The following is a 22,418-nucleotide window of genomic DNA, read 5'->3' as shown; positions in this document are numbered from 1 at the left end:
CATTTTGTGTTTATAAGATATGTAGTTTTTTATGTTACGTACATGATCTGGGAGCCTATTCCATTAGTCAGCAGTTGCAGTTTCTATATGAGTGTTATAGGAGTTGCCTTCTCTTTGTAGCTTATGTGTGAAGAACTAGAGTATTCAGACCTGCTCGACAAGGCAGCTTCTTTCAGTGACCCCTATGAGAGAATGGCTTATGTCGCTGCCTTTGCCGTCAGCTCATACGCCTCCTGCAACACTCGGGCCGCTACAAAGCCCTTTAACCCGATCCTTGGTGAAACATACGAGTGCATACGACTGGATAAAGGATGGAAGTTTGTGGCTGAGCAGGTTGGTATTGTTATCATTGATAGCAGAGACGATAACTCCCTCGAGGTTTGTTCAGTTTAGTCAAGAGAATTTAAGGTGTGAAAAGTTAGGTGTACAACCATCGAAGCTGGAAGAGTTCTGGCTGATCATCCAAAGAAGATGTAATATCACTCGCAGGTTTTCTCTCCATTGCTTTAGATGCACTGGCCTTTTTCCTTGTTAATTTTCCTTGTTCTCCCGTTAAGTGATCTGGATAACAACATGATATCAGCGTGTCATGCCAGTACTAGCAAGTGTCATGCCACTTCTGACAGGGGTTATGCTACTGCTGACATGTGACATTCTACCCCTGAAATGTGGTGAACCACTGCTAACAGGTGGGCAGGTGCCATGCCATTGCTAGCAAGTTTCATGTCAGCATCAGCAGGTGTTGAGCTGGCAGGTGGTATTAATGTCTTTTTCCAGACTAAGTAGCTTTGGTTCACACATTTCCATGTTTCCTTTCTGCTCTTACTAGCAATTTGTATTCATTCCTTCCTGTTTACCTTTCTATGGTTTTCTTGGCACATATTTTAGAAAAGCCTTACGACTTTTTTACTAGATATCAGGTGAAGACATTTTAAAATGTTGAACTAACTGCTTGGTAAACATAAATGAGTGTATGATATACTCTTGTCCATTACTCTTTGCTTGTCTGTCAGCCTTTAGCATGATGCAAAGTCTGTTTTGTAGTTTAAGTTTACACATTTTATTAATCTTACTCAGCTATTGTCTCACTGAAGTTTGATTAATTGCTCAATGATTGTTTTATGATTACTCTTTGGATTGCTCAATGAATTGTTCTATGGATTACTCTATGGATTGCTCTATGGGTTACTCCTAGCTTTTCCGAGGGAACTTGGGGTTCAGATAACTTTCGTTTCTCTTTCCAGCTTTTACAGAGCAATTCATTTCTATCAATTAGTATAGCTCGAGATAAACTAGCCAATAATATTATCCGACCCTAACATGATATTAATGTACCTTGTTGAGTATTTCATATACGCCATTTGTATTTATGAGAACTCATACGCAGTCTTAACTGTTGTGTTCTGTTACTAATTGAGTCTAGAACTCAGGTAGATTGCAGCTTACGATTAAAGGGCGATTGTAATCAATACACAGTTTCTGCCATGCCTACGGCTTGTCGTATTAATACCTATGATAACAGTTGAGGTAAGGTGCTTTCTGATTTCTACATCTGGTCATGTACTGATGGGCCTTCTATTTGTTAGGTATCTCATCACCCACCCATATCCGTGTGCCACGCTGACTCCCAAAACTTCATCTTCAAGCAAGACTGCAGAGCTAAAACTAAATTCTGGGGTAAATCGATGGAAGTCCATCCTGTTGGAGGCATTTCAGTATATCTACCAGGGTGAGTCTCTAGTATGACTCAGTATTTCAGTATATATACCTTGGTGAGTCTCTAGTGTGACTCAGTATTTCAGTATATCTACCAGGGTGAGTCTCTAGTGTGACTCAGTATTTCAGTATATCTACCAGGGTGAGTCTCTAGTGTGACTCAGTATTTCAGTATATCTACCAGGGTGAGTCTCTAGTGTGACTCAGTATTTCAGTATATCTACCAGGGTGAGTCTCTAGTGTGACTCAGTATTTCCTACTACACTTTGGGAACTGTTATGACTCACAAGCTATTGCATCATTTTAATTGACTATAGTGCCATAGCTTGTCATTTGAGTTGTTTGCTTCTAGTACCCAATGAGTCTGTATCTGGCGTGTGATTAGACTAACATTAGCATTTTAGCAGTCGGCGATTTCAACCAGATGGCCATTAGCCAGCTACTTTAGGTTTGCTAACAAGCTTCTCACTCTGAACTTACGTTTGACCTTTTAGAAAATCCATAGTTTATTCCTAGCGGGAAGTTGCCCGCTCTCAATTAATAGCTGATGACCATTGCATAAATAATAAATGTTTAATAAATGAATAAATACAATCGCTGCTATTTACATTGTATCATTGTCTTTTGCAAGTGATTGTTTTGCACCAACCTTTGCGCTATGTTCTTGCTGATTATTGATGTCGTCTTAGAGGTTTTTTGATGTAAGGTTTTCCCTACAAAGCATACCGAAAGTCCTCATCGGGAAGGTTTTAATTAAAAAAGTGTTACTGATTTGAAGTATACGAGTTTCATTTCACGGTAACCTTTGTGCATATCATTGACTCTCTATGAAGAAATAGCTCTATAGGTTACTGTTGTGTACATTACAGGCATGACGAGACGTATAAATGGAAGAAGGTAACAGCCTGTGTACACAATGTGCTTGCTGGGCAGCGCTGGGTTGACCAGTATGGAGAAATGAATATTTCATGCAAAGACGTTATATGCAAGCTTACATTTGTTAAGGTATGTTTTCTACTCCATGCCCCTAACAACCGATGCAGGTTGTCACACAGGCTGCAGCTTTAAAATATCTCCATATTAGCAGGTTCCATATGTAGTTTCAATTGGCTCATGAGTATGGCAGTTATCACAAATAGATTAGGCCTCAGATTACAGATCTGACTGTGTCACATTGCATGTGAGGTCAATTCACTAAAGCTCTTGGCATTAAGTATAAATAAATGAACTTTTGTTGAACTTGAACTCTGCGTTTTAAATAGCAGTTATCTTTCATGCGTACTGAATAGGTAGACAACTCCTAATTATAAAATTGAAGTTAGTTTTTCAATCAATACATGTATGATTATGTTTATATAAGCTGTAATAGGTGCTTCTACTGTTATATATGTTTCTGCTATTTAGTGTTGGCTATTATTTTATTTGCTAGGGCTGGAATCAGTCCATTGGTTGAAGAGTTTTTTAGCCACCCTTACAGTAGCGTCTGATTAAAAGGAGTTTTAAGAAATCCTTTGTCACCTTTTTTACTAAACAATTGGGTCACACATCTTTTGACATACAATGTAGAGCTGATGTTCATGCCACTTCAGTTGTTGATTGTGATATGTGTAGGTGAGTGCTTGTTTTGCTTGTTCTTGCTAGGAATAAATTGTGATAGACGGATGCTTTGTTACTCATTTATATAAGTGTGGTCCCTCTAATATTTCATATTATAGGTGAGGCTCCACAAATGTCTTATATTACAAGTTTGGTTCCACAAATGTCTTATATTACAAGCGTGGTTCCACAAATGTCTTATATTACAAGCGTGGTCTCTCAAATGTCTTATATTACAAGTGTGGTCCCTCAAATGTCTTATATTACAAGTGTGGTCTCTCAAATGTCTTATATTACAAGTGTGGTCCCTCAAATGTCTTATATTACAAGTGAGGTTCCACAAATGTCTTATATTACAAGTGTGGTCTCTCAAATGTCTTATATTACAAGTGTGGTCTCTCAAATATCTTATATTACAAGTGTGGTCTCTCAAATGTCTTATATTACAAGTGTGGTCTCTCAAATGTCTTATATTACAAGTGTGGTCTCTCAAATGTCTTATATTATAAGTGTGGTCTCTCAAATGTCTTATATTACAGGTGTGGTCTCTCAAATGTCTTATATTACAAGTGTGGTCTTTCAAATGTCTTATATCACAAATGTGGTCTCTCAAATGTCTTAAATTATAAGTGTGATCTCTCAAATGTCTTATATTACAAGTGTGGTCCCTCAAATGTCTTATATTACAAATGTGGTCCCTCAAATGTCTTATATTACAAGTGTGGTCTCTCAAATGTCTTATATTATAAGCTTGATCTCTCAAATGTCTTATATTACAAGTGTGGTCCCTCAAATGTCTTATATTTCAAGTGTGGTCCCTCAATTGTCTTATATTACAAGCGTAGTCTCTCAAATGTCTTATGCTATAAGTGTGGTCCCTCAAATGACTTATATTACAAGTGTGGTCTCTCAAATGTCTTATATTACAAGCGTGGTCTCACAAATGACTTAAATTATAAGTGTGGCCCTTCAAATGTCCCACAAGAGATCATGATGGTTTAATTTCTAGCTCATGAATGTTGCTATTTTTGTTTATCTCACTTTGGTTATCTACTGAGCCATAGTAGGAAATCATAGTACATATTACTTGTTACTCGTGTATGGAAAGGCCATACGAATTCGAACTAAAAAAGATGATGGTTAGCTTTTCATTTTATAGCCTGAAATCTCTCGCGATCAATATTAGTTCTAGTTAAGCAATGCACTTGCTTGTCCTTGGTCAGGCCTTCAATGTGTTACAAGGAATTGCACGCCTGAGATATCAGCATTATATCATGGTGTACTTGCAATCACATTTACAAGTAGATACCTGCATCATGAACTTTGTCAGAGTATAATATTCATTCTAGTCTGAGCTCTTTGATGAAATTTCAGGTGCTGCTATATCAAAGGCTGCACATTGTCTACGTATGCTGAGGGTATCATTCAACAGAGATGAAAATTTACCTGACTAAAGGGAGAACAGAGCCCTTTGTCTGTCAGTGTGTTTATCTGTTAAACTTGAAACCTGATAGAATTGATAAAATGTTATATGTAAACAGGCAAACAAACAGAAATATAACTAGCAAATGTTCAACATCAGCTCAAATAATATTTATCCTAGCAGCTTGTGTAAATATCGGTATTTCGATCCAGGCGAGCTATTGGTCAAATAAGAAGCACGAGGTTCATGGCACCGTAACAGGTCCTGATGGGGAAGTGCAGATTTACCTCTTTGGTAAATGGACTGAAGCTCTGTACTGCAAGACAGATGAACAAGCCAACCGATGCATCTGGAGGGCAGGTAACTGCAATTCATTCCGATGTATCTGTAATGGGTGTGTAAGCACTTACCGCGAGCTGCTAGCTACACTTGTAGAATGTAGAATGGAGGCTTTTAAACATTCAATACTGATATGGTAATTGCTGGTGAACCAATTGACTTATTTCCTTGCTGCCACCTCAAGTAGCAAATTAGCTAAATTGTTGTTTCACATGAAATTGAAAACCCTCTCTCCTACTATGCAAATGATTGAAGGGATGTGGAAGTGTTTTTGAGATATCAACATAGTATCATGTTTTTACGAGTTTCTTTAAAAATGAGTTTCTAGAAAACAAATGAATTTGTCGGACCCTCAAGTACCATATGTAACGAGTTTCGGATAATCATCTTCCCTAAGATTATCCTAGGGTGTGCTATAACCATTTGAAGTTGCCATTCTCCAGCTATTTTTTCTAAATTCTAGCTAATTCAGGCAATGTTTTTAACAAGTGATAGCTTCTTTGTTTGGTTGGCATCACAGCCTCATGGGACATCAAATGACATCCTGAGGCAATAGAATAAGCCAAGAACTTATCGCGAACAGATTGCGTTGTGCAATCCGCTATCATGCGCATAACCTGTGAATATGGAGGAAAGATGTCGATAAGTGACACTCATTGTTGTAGGCAATATGCCCGAGGACTGTGAGCTCTACTATGGTTTCACAAGGTTTGCTATTGAGCTGAATGAGCTTCGGGAGGAGGAGTCGAGTTATCTTCCTCGAACAGATACAAGGTTCAGGCCGGACCAGAGGTATGCAGTCTCTCAATTTCTTGCTCCATTCCTTTGGAAATCTCTTTGTTAATCCGCCAAAAAAATATTTATTTTAAATTGTTATACTATGTTGATATTGCTATAGTTGGTATTGCTATAGCTGATATTGCTATAGTTGCTATTGCTATAGTTGGTGTTGCTATAGTTGGTATTGCTATAGTTGATATTGCTATAGTTGGTATTGCTATAGTTAATATTGCTATAGTTGGTATTGCTATAGTTGGTATTGCTGTAGTTGGTATTGCTATAGTTGGTATTGCTATAGTTGATATTGCTATAGTTGATATTGCTATAGTTGATATTGCTATAGTTGATATTGCTATAGTTGATATTGCTATAGTTGATATTGCTATAGTTGGTATTGCTATAGTTGATATTGCTATAGTTGGTATTGCTATAGTTGATATTGCTATAGTCGGTATTGCTATAGTCGGTATTGCTATAGTCGGTATTGCTATAGTTTATATTGCTATAGTTGATATTGCTATAGTTGGTATTGCTATAGTTGATATTGCTATAGTTGATATTGCTATAGTTGGTATTGCTATAGTTGATATTGCTATAGTTGGTATTGCTATAGTTGATATTGCTATAGTTGATATTGCTATAGTTGATATTGCTATAGTTGATATTGCTATAGTTGATTTTGCTATAGTTGGTATTGCTATAGTTGATATTGCTATAGTTGGTATTGCTATAGTTGATATTGCTATAGTTGATATTGCTATAGTTGATATTGCTATAGTTGATATTGCTATAGTTGATATTGCTATAGTTGATATTGCTATAGTTGATATTGCTATAGTTGGTATTGCTATAGTTGATATTGCTATAGTTGGTATTGCTATAGTTGATATTGCTATAGTCGGTATTGCTATAGTCGGTATTGCTATAGTCGGTATTGCTATAGTTTATATTGCTATAGTTGATATTGCTATAGTTGGTATTGCTATAGTTGATATTGCTATAGTTGATATTGCTATAGTTGGTATTGCTATAGTTGATATTGCTATAGTTGGTATTGCTATAGTTGATATTGCTATAGTTGATATTGCTATAGTTGATATTGCTATAGTTGATATTGCTATAGTTGATATTGCTATAGTTGGTATTGCTATAGTTGATATTGCTATAGTTGATATTGCTATAGTTGATATTGCTATAGTTGGTGAACTAGATTGAAAATTGGTTTTGTGTGTAACTTTGGTGAATTCTGGCAACTAGCAGTTCAAGCAGCAGAGAGTCAGTCAGCTAGAATAGCCTTAGATTTCTCATCTCTCTGTAGGATGCTAGAGGAGGGCATGATTGAGCAGGCTGAATCTGAAAAGCAGAGGGTAGAGAAATTGCAGAGGGAGGCAAGAAAGATTCGCGAATCGAGCGGGTCAGGATACCAACCGAGGTGGTTTAGGTTGGTACAGACATAGATATTTATCCCCTCTAGTGTCTTTGTTAACTTGTCACCCCTCTCCCATAATACTTAGTGTGCTTCCTTGATCAGATATGAAATCGGTTTCTCTTACACATACGCGTTTCACAAATACACGAATAATTCTGATATTTTGAAAAAGACTTACTGTGTAGATTGAAAGTGTTAAGGTGCAAACACACTAGGTGATTTTATCGCGTGTGTTATGAGTGCGGAGATATCGCTGGCGTGTGCTTAAACACACTTGGGCGATTCACCAGCGAACCATAACGCAGGCAGGCTCAGAAACAGCCAATAAAATTACGTATCACCAGTTTCTTCAGAGTTACATGTATTAATAAATTTAAGTAAATATGGTTCCTTCTAGACACGATGTAAACAACATCTGCTTATGTTGTCAGGCCTTATTTCACTTTCACGAATTGTACACTTGATGACATAAAAAAATGATTCTTGTATTTTTAACGGTAATATTTTATGATTTTTATATACAATTTACTTTATAGTAGTTTTCCATTTTAATATAACGAATATTTACCATTCTCAAGTCTCAAGATGGTCAACCCGATTGACTCCCAAACATTGGTTTTCAACTGGGTATCTTTGTAATTCTTATGTGTTATATTGTACAGGACTGGGTGTGTTCTTAAAAACTCTGTGAACAATTCAGTGTCAATTTCGATGGTATTTAATTGAATTTTTCAATTCAGTTTTGATGGTCTTCTAATCATAACAAAATAGCAAAATGTTGTTACTGTCTGTCGGTAAACATTGACACGAAAAAATTAGCAGCCAGAACAGTGCATTCTGGCTAGACTTTTTCTATCAGAACTTTATCACGCGCGAGATGCATTTCGATTGATTGTTTTTCCCCAGAGCATTGAATTCTGGGGAAAAACAATCAATCAAAATGCATCTTGCGTGCGATAAAGTTCTAATAGTGAAAGTCTAGCATTATTGCTCGGCATCAACTCGCTAGGCGAGCTCCAGCACAGATTGGCGCTACGTATCACCTAGTTTGTTAGAGCCTAAAGAGAGCGCAACAGTTTGGGTACTCTGCTCTCTCATCTCTAATTGCACCTCATCTTTATTAACATTAACTAATATTTACGATCAATCCAGTTACGGTCGATTTATTGACGATTGATGACTAAAATTACGTTAGAAGATAACTTGATGATTGTTTTATTTTACCAACACAAATGATGCTCTGGCATCGTACATTACGCGCTACATTCATACATTTACTACTATTAAGTGGCTGATGCGAGAGGCTCTAGGGACTCTGGCTACATGCGTGTAGACTTCAGGTCATTCGTTAACAGCTTTTTGCTTTAATAACATCCTAACTCTTTCCGAGAAAAATGGTTTGCAGTTTCATAGAACTCCTGGGGTTTCTTCCTAAATGTTTTTGGAACGCAAAATAAATTAGTGCTAATGCACAGGAGTTGCAAAGATCGGTTTTGGTCTTAATATAATTAGAGATTCTGTTGGGGATTGTCTCCACTTAGTTACATATTTATCTATAGTACCTTCATGTTCCGCTCATGTATTGCACAGCGCAATCCTGATGGTTCAACCTGCACGGGAGGATGAGAAAGTTGTCTTTCAGACTTCTCTGCCCGTTGTTGTTATTACTAATTATCTCTACTTTCTAAGGTCTCTTGCATCGTTTACTATCTGGTAGCCTACAGTAAAGCGGTCTTCCACATATTTAATATTATTTTACTTTATTATACATTATTTAGTATTTATTTATAAATCTCTAATGATGTGCTCTGGTGACTGATACTCGCTAGTTTGTCTTGATGTACTCAAGAAACTTGAGCTGACCTTCCTCGGCAGTAATGTCTTGCAGTTTAGAAATACATCTCCCAATCATATGAAATTGAGAGGACTGCCTTGTAATCACAGGTTTCGTTTTAATGAATTTTTTAATTATCTGAAGCTTTTCATATCACGCTGTCAGTGCATTGATATGTGGTATTTCCAGCAGCATTTGCACAAACCTCAACTATGCACCGTTTCCAGTATTCTTAGCTGACATACAGGATAAGACCAAATTCCTTCATTCATGCTATTAATAGTAAAATTCTGTAATTGCAACTTTCTAGCCCAATATAAAACAGTGTGGTCACTCAACTGATCGCAGCTTCTATTGGTAAGATAGTTTGACCAATTGTAAAGGCCATGCTTAGCATATATTTTTATAGATATTGTCTGCGTAGGAGGGGACAACTACTGCCTCTCAGCAGAGACTTGAAAATAGTAACATAACTTCCGCTGGCAAACAAGTCTGAGGAGTTGAAGTTTTAAAACTGATTGTTATTGACCTGCTGATGAGTTATGACTGCTACTAGGCTTGCGTAGAATTCAGATCAATACATCTCAATTACCTTTGATAGACTATCACTGAAGTATTAGCTTTAGTACAAACACGTTCATTGGTGCGGTGTCTGTGTGGGATCATGAATCAGAGGTCAACTCTTTTCTGACCTCTTATAGGAAAGTAGAGCATGATAAGAAGGAGTCATATATGTTCACGGAGGAGTACTGGAAGTGCAAGAGGGAGCCAGGCTTTAATGCACTAGATGATATTCCACGTCTATGGTGATAATTCATGACTATGGCATAGACATATACACACACACACACACATTGGCATTACTTAGGTGCTAAATAAACTTTCTATGCTTCTAATTAGAAAACAAGTTATTAATGCCTTTTATTAGACCGCCCAGTCTTCAGTCAATAGGTGATGACTGGAGCGTTTTGTTTTGACATATAGAGATCTTTTCTATATATTTATTGTAATGAGAGTTATATTTTGATGTTATTCCTCATTGGTGGCTGAGCTTTTTAATCTTGAAAGATTTTGTGATATGCCCACTTGACTACGTTCTTGCACTTGTTGTTTGATGCCTTATAGCAGAGCAGTGCCATGATTGCCATGATTCTTATCTTGCTGGTATAGAGGGAGGGTGTATATAGTCTCCATTCACTGCAGCCTCTGCGGCTGTTTCCTTCTGATTACTCCAGGTAAACTCTTACAGAGAGTATTAAAACAAGTATTATATGTAATATCAGTACGGAGAGTCTTATCAATTAATTGATATGGATGAAAAATATTTTCTTGATGAAACAAACCTTGCTCTTGAAGAATGAGATAATCTAGCAATTTCCTTGAAAAGGTCAACTGAAACACAAAATTACCATTTAATCGGTGCACTCTCAGACATAATACTTTGCAAACAATCGGGGATGCCTTTTAAAATAAACCTTTATTTCTTAATTTGCTTCTTTTCGGGTTTGGTTCTCATAAAATGCAAAAATTTAGTTTTAATTCATAAAATCTTGCTCCCTGCAGTTGCATCCTTCGCAGATTTTCACGGTAATTAACTTTTAAATGACCAGGAAATTGGAAAAAGGCGCCTTCATCTATCATGTAATCCTCATGATCACAAACAAATAGGCAGCACTAACTAACTTACCATATAATAAAAAGATCAGAAGCAATTGATGGCTATTGCAGGCCAATTAATGCAAGGAGATAAAATGTAGCTCTTTTTGATCTAACTTATGCAGAGCCTGATAGGCAACAAGTCGTGTTAAAGATTGATGTGGCTATATAGCGTAGCATCTGTCCCTCAATCACGCCAACAGGGTAGAGATATTTTGTTTTTCAATCACGTCTACGGAGAAGAGATATTTTGTTTTTCAATCACGCCTACAGAGATGTTTTGCTTCTCAATTACCCCTACAGAGCAGAGATATTGATGCGTGACGTACAGGTAGAATGGTTGGTGTCATTAAAGCTCCTAGGTAGCATTGGGGTAGCGCTGGCCACCTGTACATAAGCATTGGTGTTTGTACCATTGGCTTGTGTCTCTTTGATCGACTGCTTAGTCGACAACCTTCTGGTACTAGCTATCCTGTTGCACGAGCAGTTAAGCATGGTAGATAACTCCCTTCTAAATCTGCGGCCAGTTAGTAGGTATAAACAAAAGTTGATAGAATGGTTCAAGTAGAGCAGAATAGTTAGGGACGCATCTATTAACTCCATTCGTGCGAGCTTTTCTTCCTCTTCTTTTCCTAACGTACGACCATCAGTTGGGTCATTATAAAATAACAAAGACTGACACATCGTGAATATGAATACTGGAGTCGTTATGATGAGAAAGTACAGGGTCACAGTCAACAACATTCGGGTCATGGAGTTGGTATGCTTTGCCAGCCCTGTTTCAGATACACCACTGTGGGTTCTGCTTATAGACGTTCTGTTTAGCGATGTTCTCTGCAGCTTGTAAAGTCGTTGAATTATAAAAATGTCAAGGACAAGCATAGTCGTAAAAGGTATGATGCAATACCAGACTAACACCATCCAGCCTTGATGATGCGTCCAAAAAAATCGTGATTCCTCCGATGTGTAGCCGCAGTTGAGCTCAACTGTGCTCGAGTTGTCATTCACATTTTCAACTTCAATCCAGTTAATGCCTCTCGTCCAAAAGACGTGCATATTAAAGACTACATGCAAAAGCACTAGTACCCCAACTACCTTTAGAGCCATAGATGCAGTTCTCAGTCGCTTGTAGTGCTGTGGCTTACACACAGCTATGAAACGCTCTATGGCTATTAAGCCGAGAAGCCATGACGATGTGTCAAGGCTAATGTACAGGAAGAATCGATGTACTGAGCAAGATGTCGCCGATAAGTTTCTCACATCGACCTAAAAGCAATCATTGGCAGTAATATCTTCCGCTAGTACGACATGAACATAGATTCCTTCTATTAGATTATAAATTAAGAATAATAAAATGGTCGATGCATAAAGTTGTAGGATGCTGGCTATAGGGAATGCAAAGATGTAAAGTGACACGAGAAGCAGGTGTCACTCAATGATACAAAAGCCTACTTAAGAGGAATATACTCTCCGGCGGACAACAGCAATATGAAACCACCATTGTCTATTGATTAATATCAGTAGAACTTGTAAACATGACTTTTCTCATTTCTCATTTCAATACCTATACGCTTAGTAGATGGATAAAAATATTACATCAAAGGTAATCCATGTTTAAACTCCTGCACGGTTTGATTATTCTTTAATAATATAATCTTCTGTTATCTAAATTGGATCAACCTTGAGCTTTATTTATATGAAGCCCACGACTTTTGACTTTTCTGTAAATGTTAACCGATTTTATGCTTTTAACTTTTAATAACAAGCAAACTTGGTAAAAAATATTCGTAATGTGCATGTTTTTCGCCACCTAAAATAATACATGTATTTATTTAAAGTTATGGTAAATAATTCTTTGCCCAGTGAGTAGATTCATTTCAATCTATCATAACAAACTGTCAATATAGCAACTAGAAACCTTACTTTTTTAATTTCACATCTACTCCCGCATAGATAGTTTTCTTGTATTGCAAAAATTACTAACAGAACAGTGAATTTTGGTTTGTCTATGACCATTATTATCAGTGGCATAAATCGTCTGCTCTTGTAAGACTCAAAGTTCATAGCCCACAAATGTAGGAGCAAGCACAATGAAACGGCGTTCAGTGTTCCTCAAATCACTGTAATTAGAAATGAAGCGTACATTTGAATATGAGAATGCTATGAGTGCAGTAATGATGACAGAGTAAATAAAACTATGATAGCCAGAGATTATCATACTAAGTCGTTACTTGTAGAGATACGAGTAATAAATTAAGGGCTTCACTGAAGCTTTATACTAGCTCTTGTTTACACCGAAGAAATGCTAATTGTTCGCAACAGACATTCATTGGGTGAAAAGTGCTAAATATAAAAACCACTGAAGTTATAAAAGAAATGTCTCAAACGTGATGCAGCAGTTCACACTACATAGGCTGTAGATCGAAAGACTAAATCTGCCAATACAACTGACAGGCAACAGCACGAAAAATGTTAAACAAATGCTTGCAAGACATCCGCTTCAAGACATCTCGCAGACCGACTCAAATTTAAACTGTTTCAACCAGTTAGGTTTTTATCAAAGGGTGAACAGCAGAGATATAGTAGTCGCAGTTAGTCGTAGTTATATAGTAGTTGCAGCTTGAAGAGAAAAGTATCACAGTGCAATGATATAGATATTGTCGTTGCGGTTTAATATAGCTTATACAGCCTTCCACACATGATCGCGAAAATGTAGAAGGTGAAGTGAAATACACCTGCAATAGTTGTACAGCGCGTATCAAGTGCTCATCATACGTAAATTCAGGAAGTGGCAGCGAGTCGCCAGTTTTAAAGAAGCTGAAAACAAGAAAGCGCATGCATATGAGGATTGCTTATATAAATGACTACTGAACGCCCGGCACAGGTAATAAAAAAGCTTTTGCACAGAAAATCATCATTTATTTAATATCTAACTTTTAAATAAAGATGCTTGTTCATTTCTGTGTGTGCTATTAGTTAAATTAAGTTTATGTTGTATATACATATACTAGGTGAATGCCCGGCACTGCCTGGGTAATAAACAGGTCTTTGGACAAAAAATTTATTTTTATTTAACATATACAACATTTTGAACTTTATATCATGGTATAAGTGTGTTTTGTGCAGTTCAAATAAATTAAGAGAAAAAATAAAACAACTGCAAAGGTTTTCAAAACTTCTTTTAAACAATTGTAACTTTTAAATACATTTTCATACAGCTACAACTTGTTTCATACAGTTAGGCGAAAAAACATTTTATAACAGGGGCATCGTAACGCATAGGCGCAATGTATCGATTAATAAGTCATTTAGCGTACGCAATTGAGAAAAGGGTATACAGTGTATTATAAGAGCAATAGGATTCTATGGACTGTGTAGCTCAGTGATTAAACGCGTGGTTAAAAACTTGTGGTTGCAATCTTCATGAGTTCAAATTCAGTGTGAATCGAGTTTTTTATTCTAAGATTTTAATAGCTATAGCTGGACACACTGATTCACAGACATACAAACACTGAGATTTATCTATAGATATATATATAAAAAGGCTAGTCTATATATAATATATATAGTTTAAACTTTGAATCTATATAATCTGTTCTAATCTATATGTAATATATATATAGATTTAAACAGTTATCCAATCACAACAATGGGCACCAGTTATGAAAATCTAGAACATGCCCGTAATAAGTAGTTTGGTCTTTGTTAAACATAACAGTGTCAGATGAGTTAACTATCATGTGGTTTCACTCGCTTCATCTATTTTCTCTCACTCCATTTCTTCCATCTTCTTCCTTTTTGCAATTGTGTGTTAATTTACGCGGTTCAAAACAATAGCAGATGTTTTTTCCAACATGTTTTAAGTGATGTTTCCTATTGTCGTGGCATAGAATTCGATGCAAGTCACTGCTCTAACGGATGCTAATTTGTTTTGACGGATGGAAGGGACTAACAAATTATGTACTTAATAAGGAATAAGCTCATATAGACAGATATATCACTTGCAATGATGATGTTAAACTTGCAAGGGTGTTGAGACAGCTCACTATAGTCATAACCTACCCTTGAATATAGCGGGTGCCGCTATTTGTTCTTTGTAATTGGGTCATTTATTGATTTGCTTTGCGCCAGGTCATAGATTGATTTAAAAAAAAACTAGAACTTCGTGGCCAACTTCACTACTATCTCGTTTTAATTAAAGATTCTTTCAACTTTATCCTCATTAATGAATCTTGCATTAACCTTCACCTTTACACACGAGTCAAATTTGTTTCTTCTTGTATAGGTTGGTAGCTGATAGCATGCTTTTTAGGAGAAAAAGTTTTGATCTCTGGTCAAGCTGTATACACAGATTTATGTAGGTATGTGATATCTTATCCGTGAAATCGATGTTGTTCACAAATTTGCTATGAGCTGTCTACACAGTCACGTTTCAGAACTCCCTATATTGTATATTGATCAGCATATAGCTTTTTCTTGTCCAGCATCCGGAGTGAATGAAAGTGCACCATTTTTTACTTCAACAGCCAGTGATGACAATAACAGTGACAGGAAAGACAGATGGGAAACACAAAAAGGGGAATAAAATGTTGCTGACACCGTGAGAGTTTTTTATCTGAAAATGCCTTAACCTTTTTAGCTTCGGCTTCTGACATATCTTATTTAAAGATGGACATGTGTCTGTTTTGTGAAGGGCAGGTTAATTACCTTTACTACTGTTACCGCAATAGCCTCAGAATTTCAAACATCCTATCAAGTCTACATCTATGATCATTACTAGCAATTGTTTTAACAGTTCATACTTTCCTAAAAAAATATTTTTGTCTTGTAGAAACACAGCTGACTTTAGCGTGCAACCATGACTGCATTTAGCGAACCTTAAAACAATACCAAATCTTATTCAGTTTGCAAACTCTAGGTTTACGTAGCTTGAAAACCAAAGAAACCCACAAGCCCGCCTTTAGACTCCTGTTCTGAGAACACCAGCTAGCACACAAAAGCACTATAGTACATACACACTACTAAACATAAATTTATAGCAAAGGAGATGTTATTTGTTCTCTAGCTCATGCAAATAGAAAAACTAACCAAACCTAAGTTTTTTTGGTATCAAATCCAATACTGAGGCTATTACTGCACTGAAATCAGAAGTTACATAGATTAGATTCTTATTGGCAGGTATAAAATGTCATAGAAAACATTGCAATAGCAACACGAGACAGCTATAGGCAATTAGTGTAGGCTTCATCCCTCCTCCAACTAAATAATGAGGAAACAAACGCCTGTTAACTATAAAGTTGTGTAGTAAACAAGGGTTGTCTCCTGATAAAAAATTTTAATTGAAAAAAAAAATTGGCTCACAAAGAATACTAATAATTTTTGGTTGATCATGTAGTCGCTCAAATCTGATTCTCGGTATAAGAAATGAGATATGCTCTTTTGTACAATGCCGGAATGTAGAGCCTGAACAAGGCATGCTATTTCTTCTATCAATATCTCTCGTTTATGGTAGCTCATCTTACTGGTTTATCTTTAGTCACCACTAAACAAGGGATAGTTTATGGTCACTAAAACTCAAATCAGCTGTTTGATGACACAAACCTATTAGAAAGAACAATGTTTTATGGTTTCAATGTCAGCAACCAGCTTAAATTAAAACGGTCTATTTACTTTGATTTCAGTAGAACATTTACAAAAATATCGAACTATTTACAGACAGTACATACAAGCAGGCCAAACGTGACTACCGTTTGTAGCCCACTATAGTTGTATGTGTCCACCATTGTACAATAATATGTAAATGCATTAAGCGCGAATCGTAAAATGGCTATTTCTCAGTTTACAATGCGCTATGGTGATTTTACGTTTGTTAGCTTAACGCAAAAAGACGCTAAGTTATTAATCAATTCAACATTTTTCCATATATGCCCATACATACATTGTAACAAGTATGAAAGAAAGGATGAAGGTTATTCCCAATTGTGAAGACATGCAAATGCAGCCTTTCGTTAGTCAACACAAAATGAGTAACTATAGTCACCTTCTTAAGTAACTCAAACGGTCAGTTCTTAACTTCTTATACTAGAGCACTTGTTACTTGTTGTCATCATAGGCCATGTGATGTTGAGTTTGTATCTTAGCCAATACTTTTAGTTAGAAAAGAAAAACAAACAAGACTAAGGGTTGAGGGTGAAAATATTTCTATTACTCTTTGCAATCTGAATCATCTGATCATAAAAACATTTTTGTTTGCTATTAACCTTTTTCAATTTTAGTTGATAATTTCACGTGGACCTATAACAATAGATGGAAACAGAAAAGCTATGCAAAGTGTTGTAAACAAAAAGTCAATACTACCCACTACACTACAGCCATAGCATTAAGTTAAATTTTGATTAATTTGTTTTTATGAAATAATAAGAAGACATAATTTGAGTAGCTGTATACAGTGTTTAACAATATCCTGGAAACTTAGTTATGTACAAAACTTTATCAGGCACACACAAATCTGCAAAAAAGAATTAAGAGTTTTTACAATTAAGATTGCATAGTTAGTCCAGGTCTGTCGGGCTGTACTAATTTATACAAGAGACAATGAGCTGGTAGGATAATGAATACACTTGCACTTTCCTGCACTAAGCAATGTTTGACAGCAGCTACTCTTAAAGAAGTGAGCTGCTGTCCTAACTCTGATGTGTCTTTCATGGATTTGAATGTACAATGAAAGTTTAAAACCAGCTTTTGGAACCTTGCATAAAAGTATTAAAAAAACTGGTTAATAATAAAAACTGGCATAACTACTATCATTACATAATAAAAGTGATCAATGCGATGGAGTAACATACATTGAATATAGAGTCGTACAGTGACCACTGCAGTGTAAATTAGGCAAATAAGATAATTCCATTTTACCCTAAGGTTTTCTACTTTTAGAGATTATTAAAATATAATTATTGGGAAAAGCGTGGAAATAAAAAGTAGTCGATAACTTTGCAAGTTTCACCTAAAATACAAACATGATAATAATAACTTACCCCAAACGTTTTCAAGATAAAATGCCGAGAAAGTCCTGTAATTGTTGCCATGGTGTCCATGACAGCGAGGCTAGCGATGAAAACTGCTGTTGCTGTGTGTCTCAGCTTCTCTCTCAACATAACAGAGAAGGTAATGGAGTTACCAATTATAGATAGTGCCACAAGCAGCGGTCCTCCAACCATGAAAATATACCTCTCTGCTTGGCACTCCACATACTCGAGCGAGCATTCCATCAGCTCCATCGGATAGTCATCATGTTCTAATCGTATCGACTGCTTGTACAGCGCATCCATATTTATATCGTACCTCACGAGCTCTTAGGGTTTCCAGTATCCTTTCAGCTTGACGCGCCAATAAAATTATTAGTTGTTATTCAGGCTGTTAAGAGAAGAAGTTTACCTCGCACCAGGCTTGAGGAAAAATTGAAGAGCGCATCCCAAAGCTCAAAAGTAATCAATGCAGTTCATTCTGCCTGACTGCTTTGTGATCTCATCTTACTATGCGATATCCATGGCGTGTAAGCTTGTTATCTAGCTAGTGTATAGTCCAACGTAAACATTTAGCACAAACAAATTACACTTACAAGCCACTTACAAGCTATCTCATATCTAGCTCAATGTAATTAAGATATCATTGTAAAATCAGTTACTGAGAAGTAAATATTTATAAATTTTAATAAGAAACTAAATTGAAATAAATTCAAACTCAAATTAACAATGATATAGTTATTTGACATTCTAATCACCTCTAACATGTTCAATGATGGTTGATAATATATATTTGCTGGTCAATACTTGAAAATGTTATTGACCAGCAAATACATTTAGTTTAACTGACAATACTTGCATTCATTTCATGCATGCAGCGTTCTGTTGTGCACTTTATATATCTTTAGAGTTGTCTGCACATAAAAATTAAGCACAGCATGTGCTGACAACCTTTCATTATGTAATCTATTCATCGCAGTACATGATTGTCTTTATTTGAATGTTGTCAACTCAAAGAGATAACAAAGAGATAATCGTAATTTTTAACCCAACAAAAACAAAATATGTAATTACCGCAACGACAAAAAATATACAAATACCTTGTACATATAAGCACATGATCAGCAAGTTATTTCTATTAAACGTTCTGTTTATTTACAATCAGTAAATCTTTAAATATATTGTAGTCAATAAACAAGTTAGCTTATTTCTGCGTATAACTCTATGACTCTATAACTCTATGACCGCGTAACAAGCGCAACTACTTGTTGAATGCCTTCACCAGTGTGTATTTCTGACATGAAGCTTTAAAAAGAAACATGCATTATGCAATTCATGGTGCATTCTAAAGGACACACCGGTATGCTATGTACATATGAAAATACAATTTTTTTGGTATATACAAATTGGTTTTTGTCAATGTCACCAAATCAACATTCAAAAAGTTCACCAGTTATTGCAGCTACCAATCAGGTTCACCTTTGAATAATATAATCATAATTGAAGATATTCACTGCCCACAGGGAAACATTACATTTCCATCTCGTCATAGCTATGTCGTGAAGACTGACAAAGTAAAAGCTGTGTAGCTAATAGCTATATAGCTAATGGCTGTGAACACTTTTTTATGTAAAAGCTATTTTAGCTAAAAAAATCTTAACTTTGCTACAAACCAGCAAAATAGTGTCAGTTCCACAACCGACTGTACAGGAATGAGTTGCTAACCAAAGAACTTAACAGCATTTTGCTATAGCACACTGATGTCTTAGATAAAACATTAAGAACATAGCTAATAGGATAAATTTACAAGTGTTCTAATTTAGCTGAGCAGGAGCATGAAATCAGTCAAAAATATATTAATCTAATATTATAGTTCAAAAGCTAGCATTTAGCCACTAATTTTTCACATGAACCAAAATAGCGCTCGGAAGTGCAAAATATTCAAACAACAAGCACATTCTTTATAGTTACCAAGCTGGAGTTTATTGCCGTAAGTTATAGTTGTATTAAAGTTTATTAAATTCACAGTAACCAAAGCTACAAGATATAAATTTATAACCATACCTGTGTGCACTCTATATAAAGTCTCTAGAAGAGATGTGAGGGGCACTTTTAAAATCTGGCAAATGAAAATCAGAATCGAAACCGGTTGGTTAATGTTTGAGTCGAAGAAAATGTATGTAAAACTTCTATCAGAGTATTATAAGAAATGAGTTTATCATTCATAAAATAACATAGTAATACTATCAAAAATTAAATATTTAAAAAATATACTACATTGCACAACATAAACACCGTCCTATTGCCAAATACGCTGACTTTTATACAAATTACGGTGAAGGATCAGTAGGGAGTACTTTAAAGCACTATTATATATTTGTTTGCAATTCTTAGTAATAACACAAAATTAACAAGTTGTAACATTTGCTGTGAACTAGCAAACTGTCAAAGATGCAACTTGCAATCATTCATCAAAACACTTGTCTAATCATGAGTCTGGCTATCAGCTTGTTTTATCCCGAGAAGAGATTCGATGTCAAATGGCTTCGGACATCTTTTTTGGGAAGTGATTACATTGACTCCCTTCTGCACCACAGGTGCATATTCATGGCTGCCATGGCAGACACTGCTAGTGCTTCCTGGTGATGGCAGTTCATCTTCGCTGCTGCAGCTTTGAATGTACTCGTCTTTCGAAAGGTTGTATCTCTGTGAGTAGCGCTTCACTCTTTGCTGTGCCCTGCGTCGTCGAAAGTCACCTTTTTGGAAATCTTCGATATTCGCTGGATGTATCGTCCAAAAATGTCCTTTACCATTTAGACTTCTCCCTGACTTAATGAAGCAGTCATTAAGACTGAGGTTATGACGGATGCTGTTCTTCCAACCCGAGCCTCTGGTCCTGAAGTAAATGTATTTTGCCATAATCCACTGGTAAATGTCATTGAGGATTAGCTGCCTTTTGGGCGAGCTGAGAATAGCCATAGCAATGAGCCCGATGTAACTATGGTTTGGCTTTGGATCTGACTGGGCTGATTGCGGAGAGAGCTCATGAACTAGTGGAAAAGAGCCTCTCATATTTGTTGGTACACAAGATAGCAGAGATGCTGCCGATACGGGAGACGGTAATGCAAAAGAATACGGAACCATGATGGGAGGCAGCAAAGCGTTGTATCGCTGACGAATGTCAGCTAATGCTCCACTTTCCATGCCAGATACTCTAAAGAGAAAGTATGCTATTGATAATACAGGACAGATCATATTAGTATAACAAATTTTTTCATAATATCACTTGATGAGCTTTGGACAAAATATATTAGAAAAAGTCATATATTTTATTGCGGTTTTTATAAAGTCTATAAATATAATCACCGATCATAACACCAACCTGTGAACATCGAAAGGAGAGTTCTGCAAAATCTGGAATCCTCCATTGCTCGTATTCAGCATGGTGTTCAATGAACGACACCAATCACTGAATATCACCAGAAGATATCCACTTGTCTTAAATAAGCGTGTATGGCGCAGCTAGAAGCATTCCGATTGGCTGGTTCTAAACCGTGCGAAACAATACGATGTAAAATATATGGGGCTGCATACAATTTGCACGAGTGTCACCTCCTTGTAATACAAACGGCAACAGACGGTGTGGCATTCTCCAAGCTACTGAATTCGTGTGATTTCAAGTTAATAATCACAACCGTTGATCTGTGATTTGGGAGCAAATATAAAATAAACTAATTGGCACACTTGTTAGAGACAAGTGCTTCAATCAAAGAAACAATTAGTCACTTTAGTGCAGTCAAGTTTACACAGTTAAGTGAGAGACCTTGCGAATTTATAGCTTATATCGGAGGAGTCGGCAGGATCCGAGTGACGCAGACATCAATTGGTCGCCGTAATTATACCACAAATACAAAATACAGGAAAATTACATGAAACTGATAGTGTATTATTCATCCTCCAAAGAAAAACAAGTGTATAAATATTTATCATCACAACCAAAGATATAACTAAAAGTATAACAGACCACTCTAATGAACAACAAAAAGCGTATAAACATTTTTCGAAACATTTTAAGAAAGGTTCGATTGCTGTGAACTGCTAGATGAGTATATTTACAGTGAATATAAAATAATCACAATCACTGTTCAGAGGCATTGTAAGAGCTGTTTAGTTTGTAGGTATTATTTTTTATCGAAGTTCACAGCAATGACTATCTGATAGATTTTGAAAAAAAATTTTTTTGTTAAAATTATACATTATTACAATTATTTTTGCATAACTATATTTTTTGTACTAAGATAAACATATTACCAATACTTCTAATTTCGCACAAATGAAATGAAAAAATATGAGAAACAGAGGATGATGCCAGACACAAGCAGGTTAATTTATATCATGGCAATTCTCACAAAGCAAATATTAATATGTGTAATTTTAGAAGACTCATGTATTGTTGCTCATTTGTATGAAAACTCATAATACTTGAGTTAAAAATTATAGAGATCTTAACAAAAAATGTAAAAAAATTTTAAACTATCCCATCTATAAATATGTGGTTAATAGAGCAAACAATTAATATTGAAGACTTATAATAATGGATCATTCAATTGATTGAAGAAATCT

At 36.0% G+C, this 22,418-nt stretch overlaps 3 protein-coding genes across 4 annotated transcripts in view; 1 reads left to right on the top strand and 2 right to left on the bottom strand.

The window, feature by feature from the left end:
• The window catches only part of LOC137395208 (oxysterol-binding protein-related protein 6-like), a 39,250-nt gene extending 28,824 nt beyond the window's left edge, over window positions 1–10,426 (top strand). For both annotated transcript variants that reach the window (XM_068082050.1, XM_068082048.1), the window contains exons 15-21: window positions 121–333; window positions 1,587–1,729; window positions 2,586–2,721; window positions 4,948–5,095; window positions 5,740–5,866; window positions 7,173–7,295; window positions 9,819–10,426. In XM_068082050.1, coding sequence (XP_067938151.1) covers window positions 121–333; window positions 1,587–1,729; window positions 2,586–2,721; window positions 4,948–5,095; window positions 5,740–5,866; window positions 7,173–7,295; window positions 9,819–9,927 — 999 coding nt within the window. In that variant the 3' untranslated portion in view covers window positions 9,928–10,426. The remainder of the gene's footprint in view (window positions 1–120; window positions 334–1,586; window positions 1,730–2,585; window positions 2,722–4,947; window positions 5,096–5,739; window positions 5,867–7,172; window positions 7,296–9,818) is intronic.
• A 252-nt stretch (window positions 10,427–10,678) lies between these two features.
• LOC137393360 (thyrotropin-releasing hormone receptor-like) lies at window positions 10,679–18,270 on the bottom strand. Its single transcript, XM_068079873.1, has 2 exons — window positions 17,808–18,270; window positions 10,679–12,039 (listed from the first exon to the last, which is right to left on the bottom strand). Exons 1-2 carry the CDS (start codon window positions 18,099–18,101, stop codon window positions 11,071–11,073), a joined length of 1,263 nt encoding a protein of 420 aa, XP_067935974.1. The 5' UTR covers window positions 18,102–18,270; the 3' UTR covers window positions 10,679–11,070.
• Window positions 18,271–20,279: 2,009 nt separating this feature from the next.
• On the bottom strand, window positions 20,280–21,239 carry LOC137393889 (forkhead box protein F2-like). Its single transcript, XM_068080603.1, has 2 exons — window positions 21,178–21,239; window positions 20,280–21,009 (listed from the first exon to the last, which is right to left on the bottom strand). Exons 1-2 carry the CDS (start codon window positions 21,237–21,239, stop codon window positions 20,280–20,282), a joined length of 792 nt encoding a protein of 263 aa, XP_067936704.1.
• Window positions 21,240–22,418: the final 1,179 nt, after the last annotated feature.

Source organism: Watersipora subatra, chromosome 4, assembly GCF_963576615.1.
Source record: "Watersipora subatra chromosome 4, tzWatSuba1.1, whole genome shotgun sequence".
Taxonomy (NCBI): Eukaryota; Metazoa; Bryozoa; class Gymnolaemata; order Cheilostomatida; family Watersiporidae; genus Watersipora; species Watersipora subatra.
This window is presented reverse-complemented; position numbering and strand designations above follow the sequence as displayed.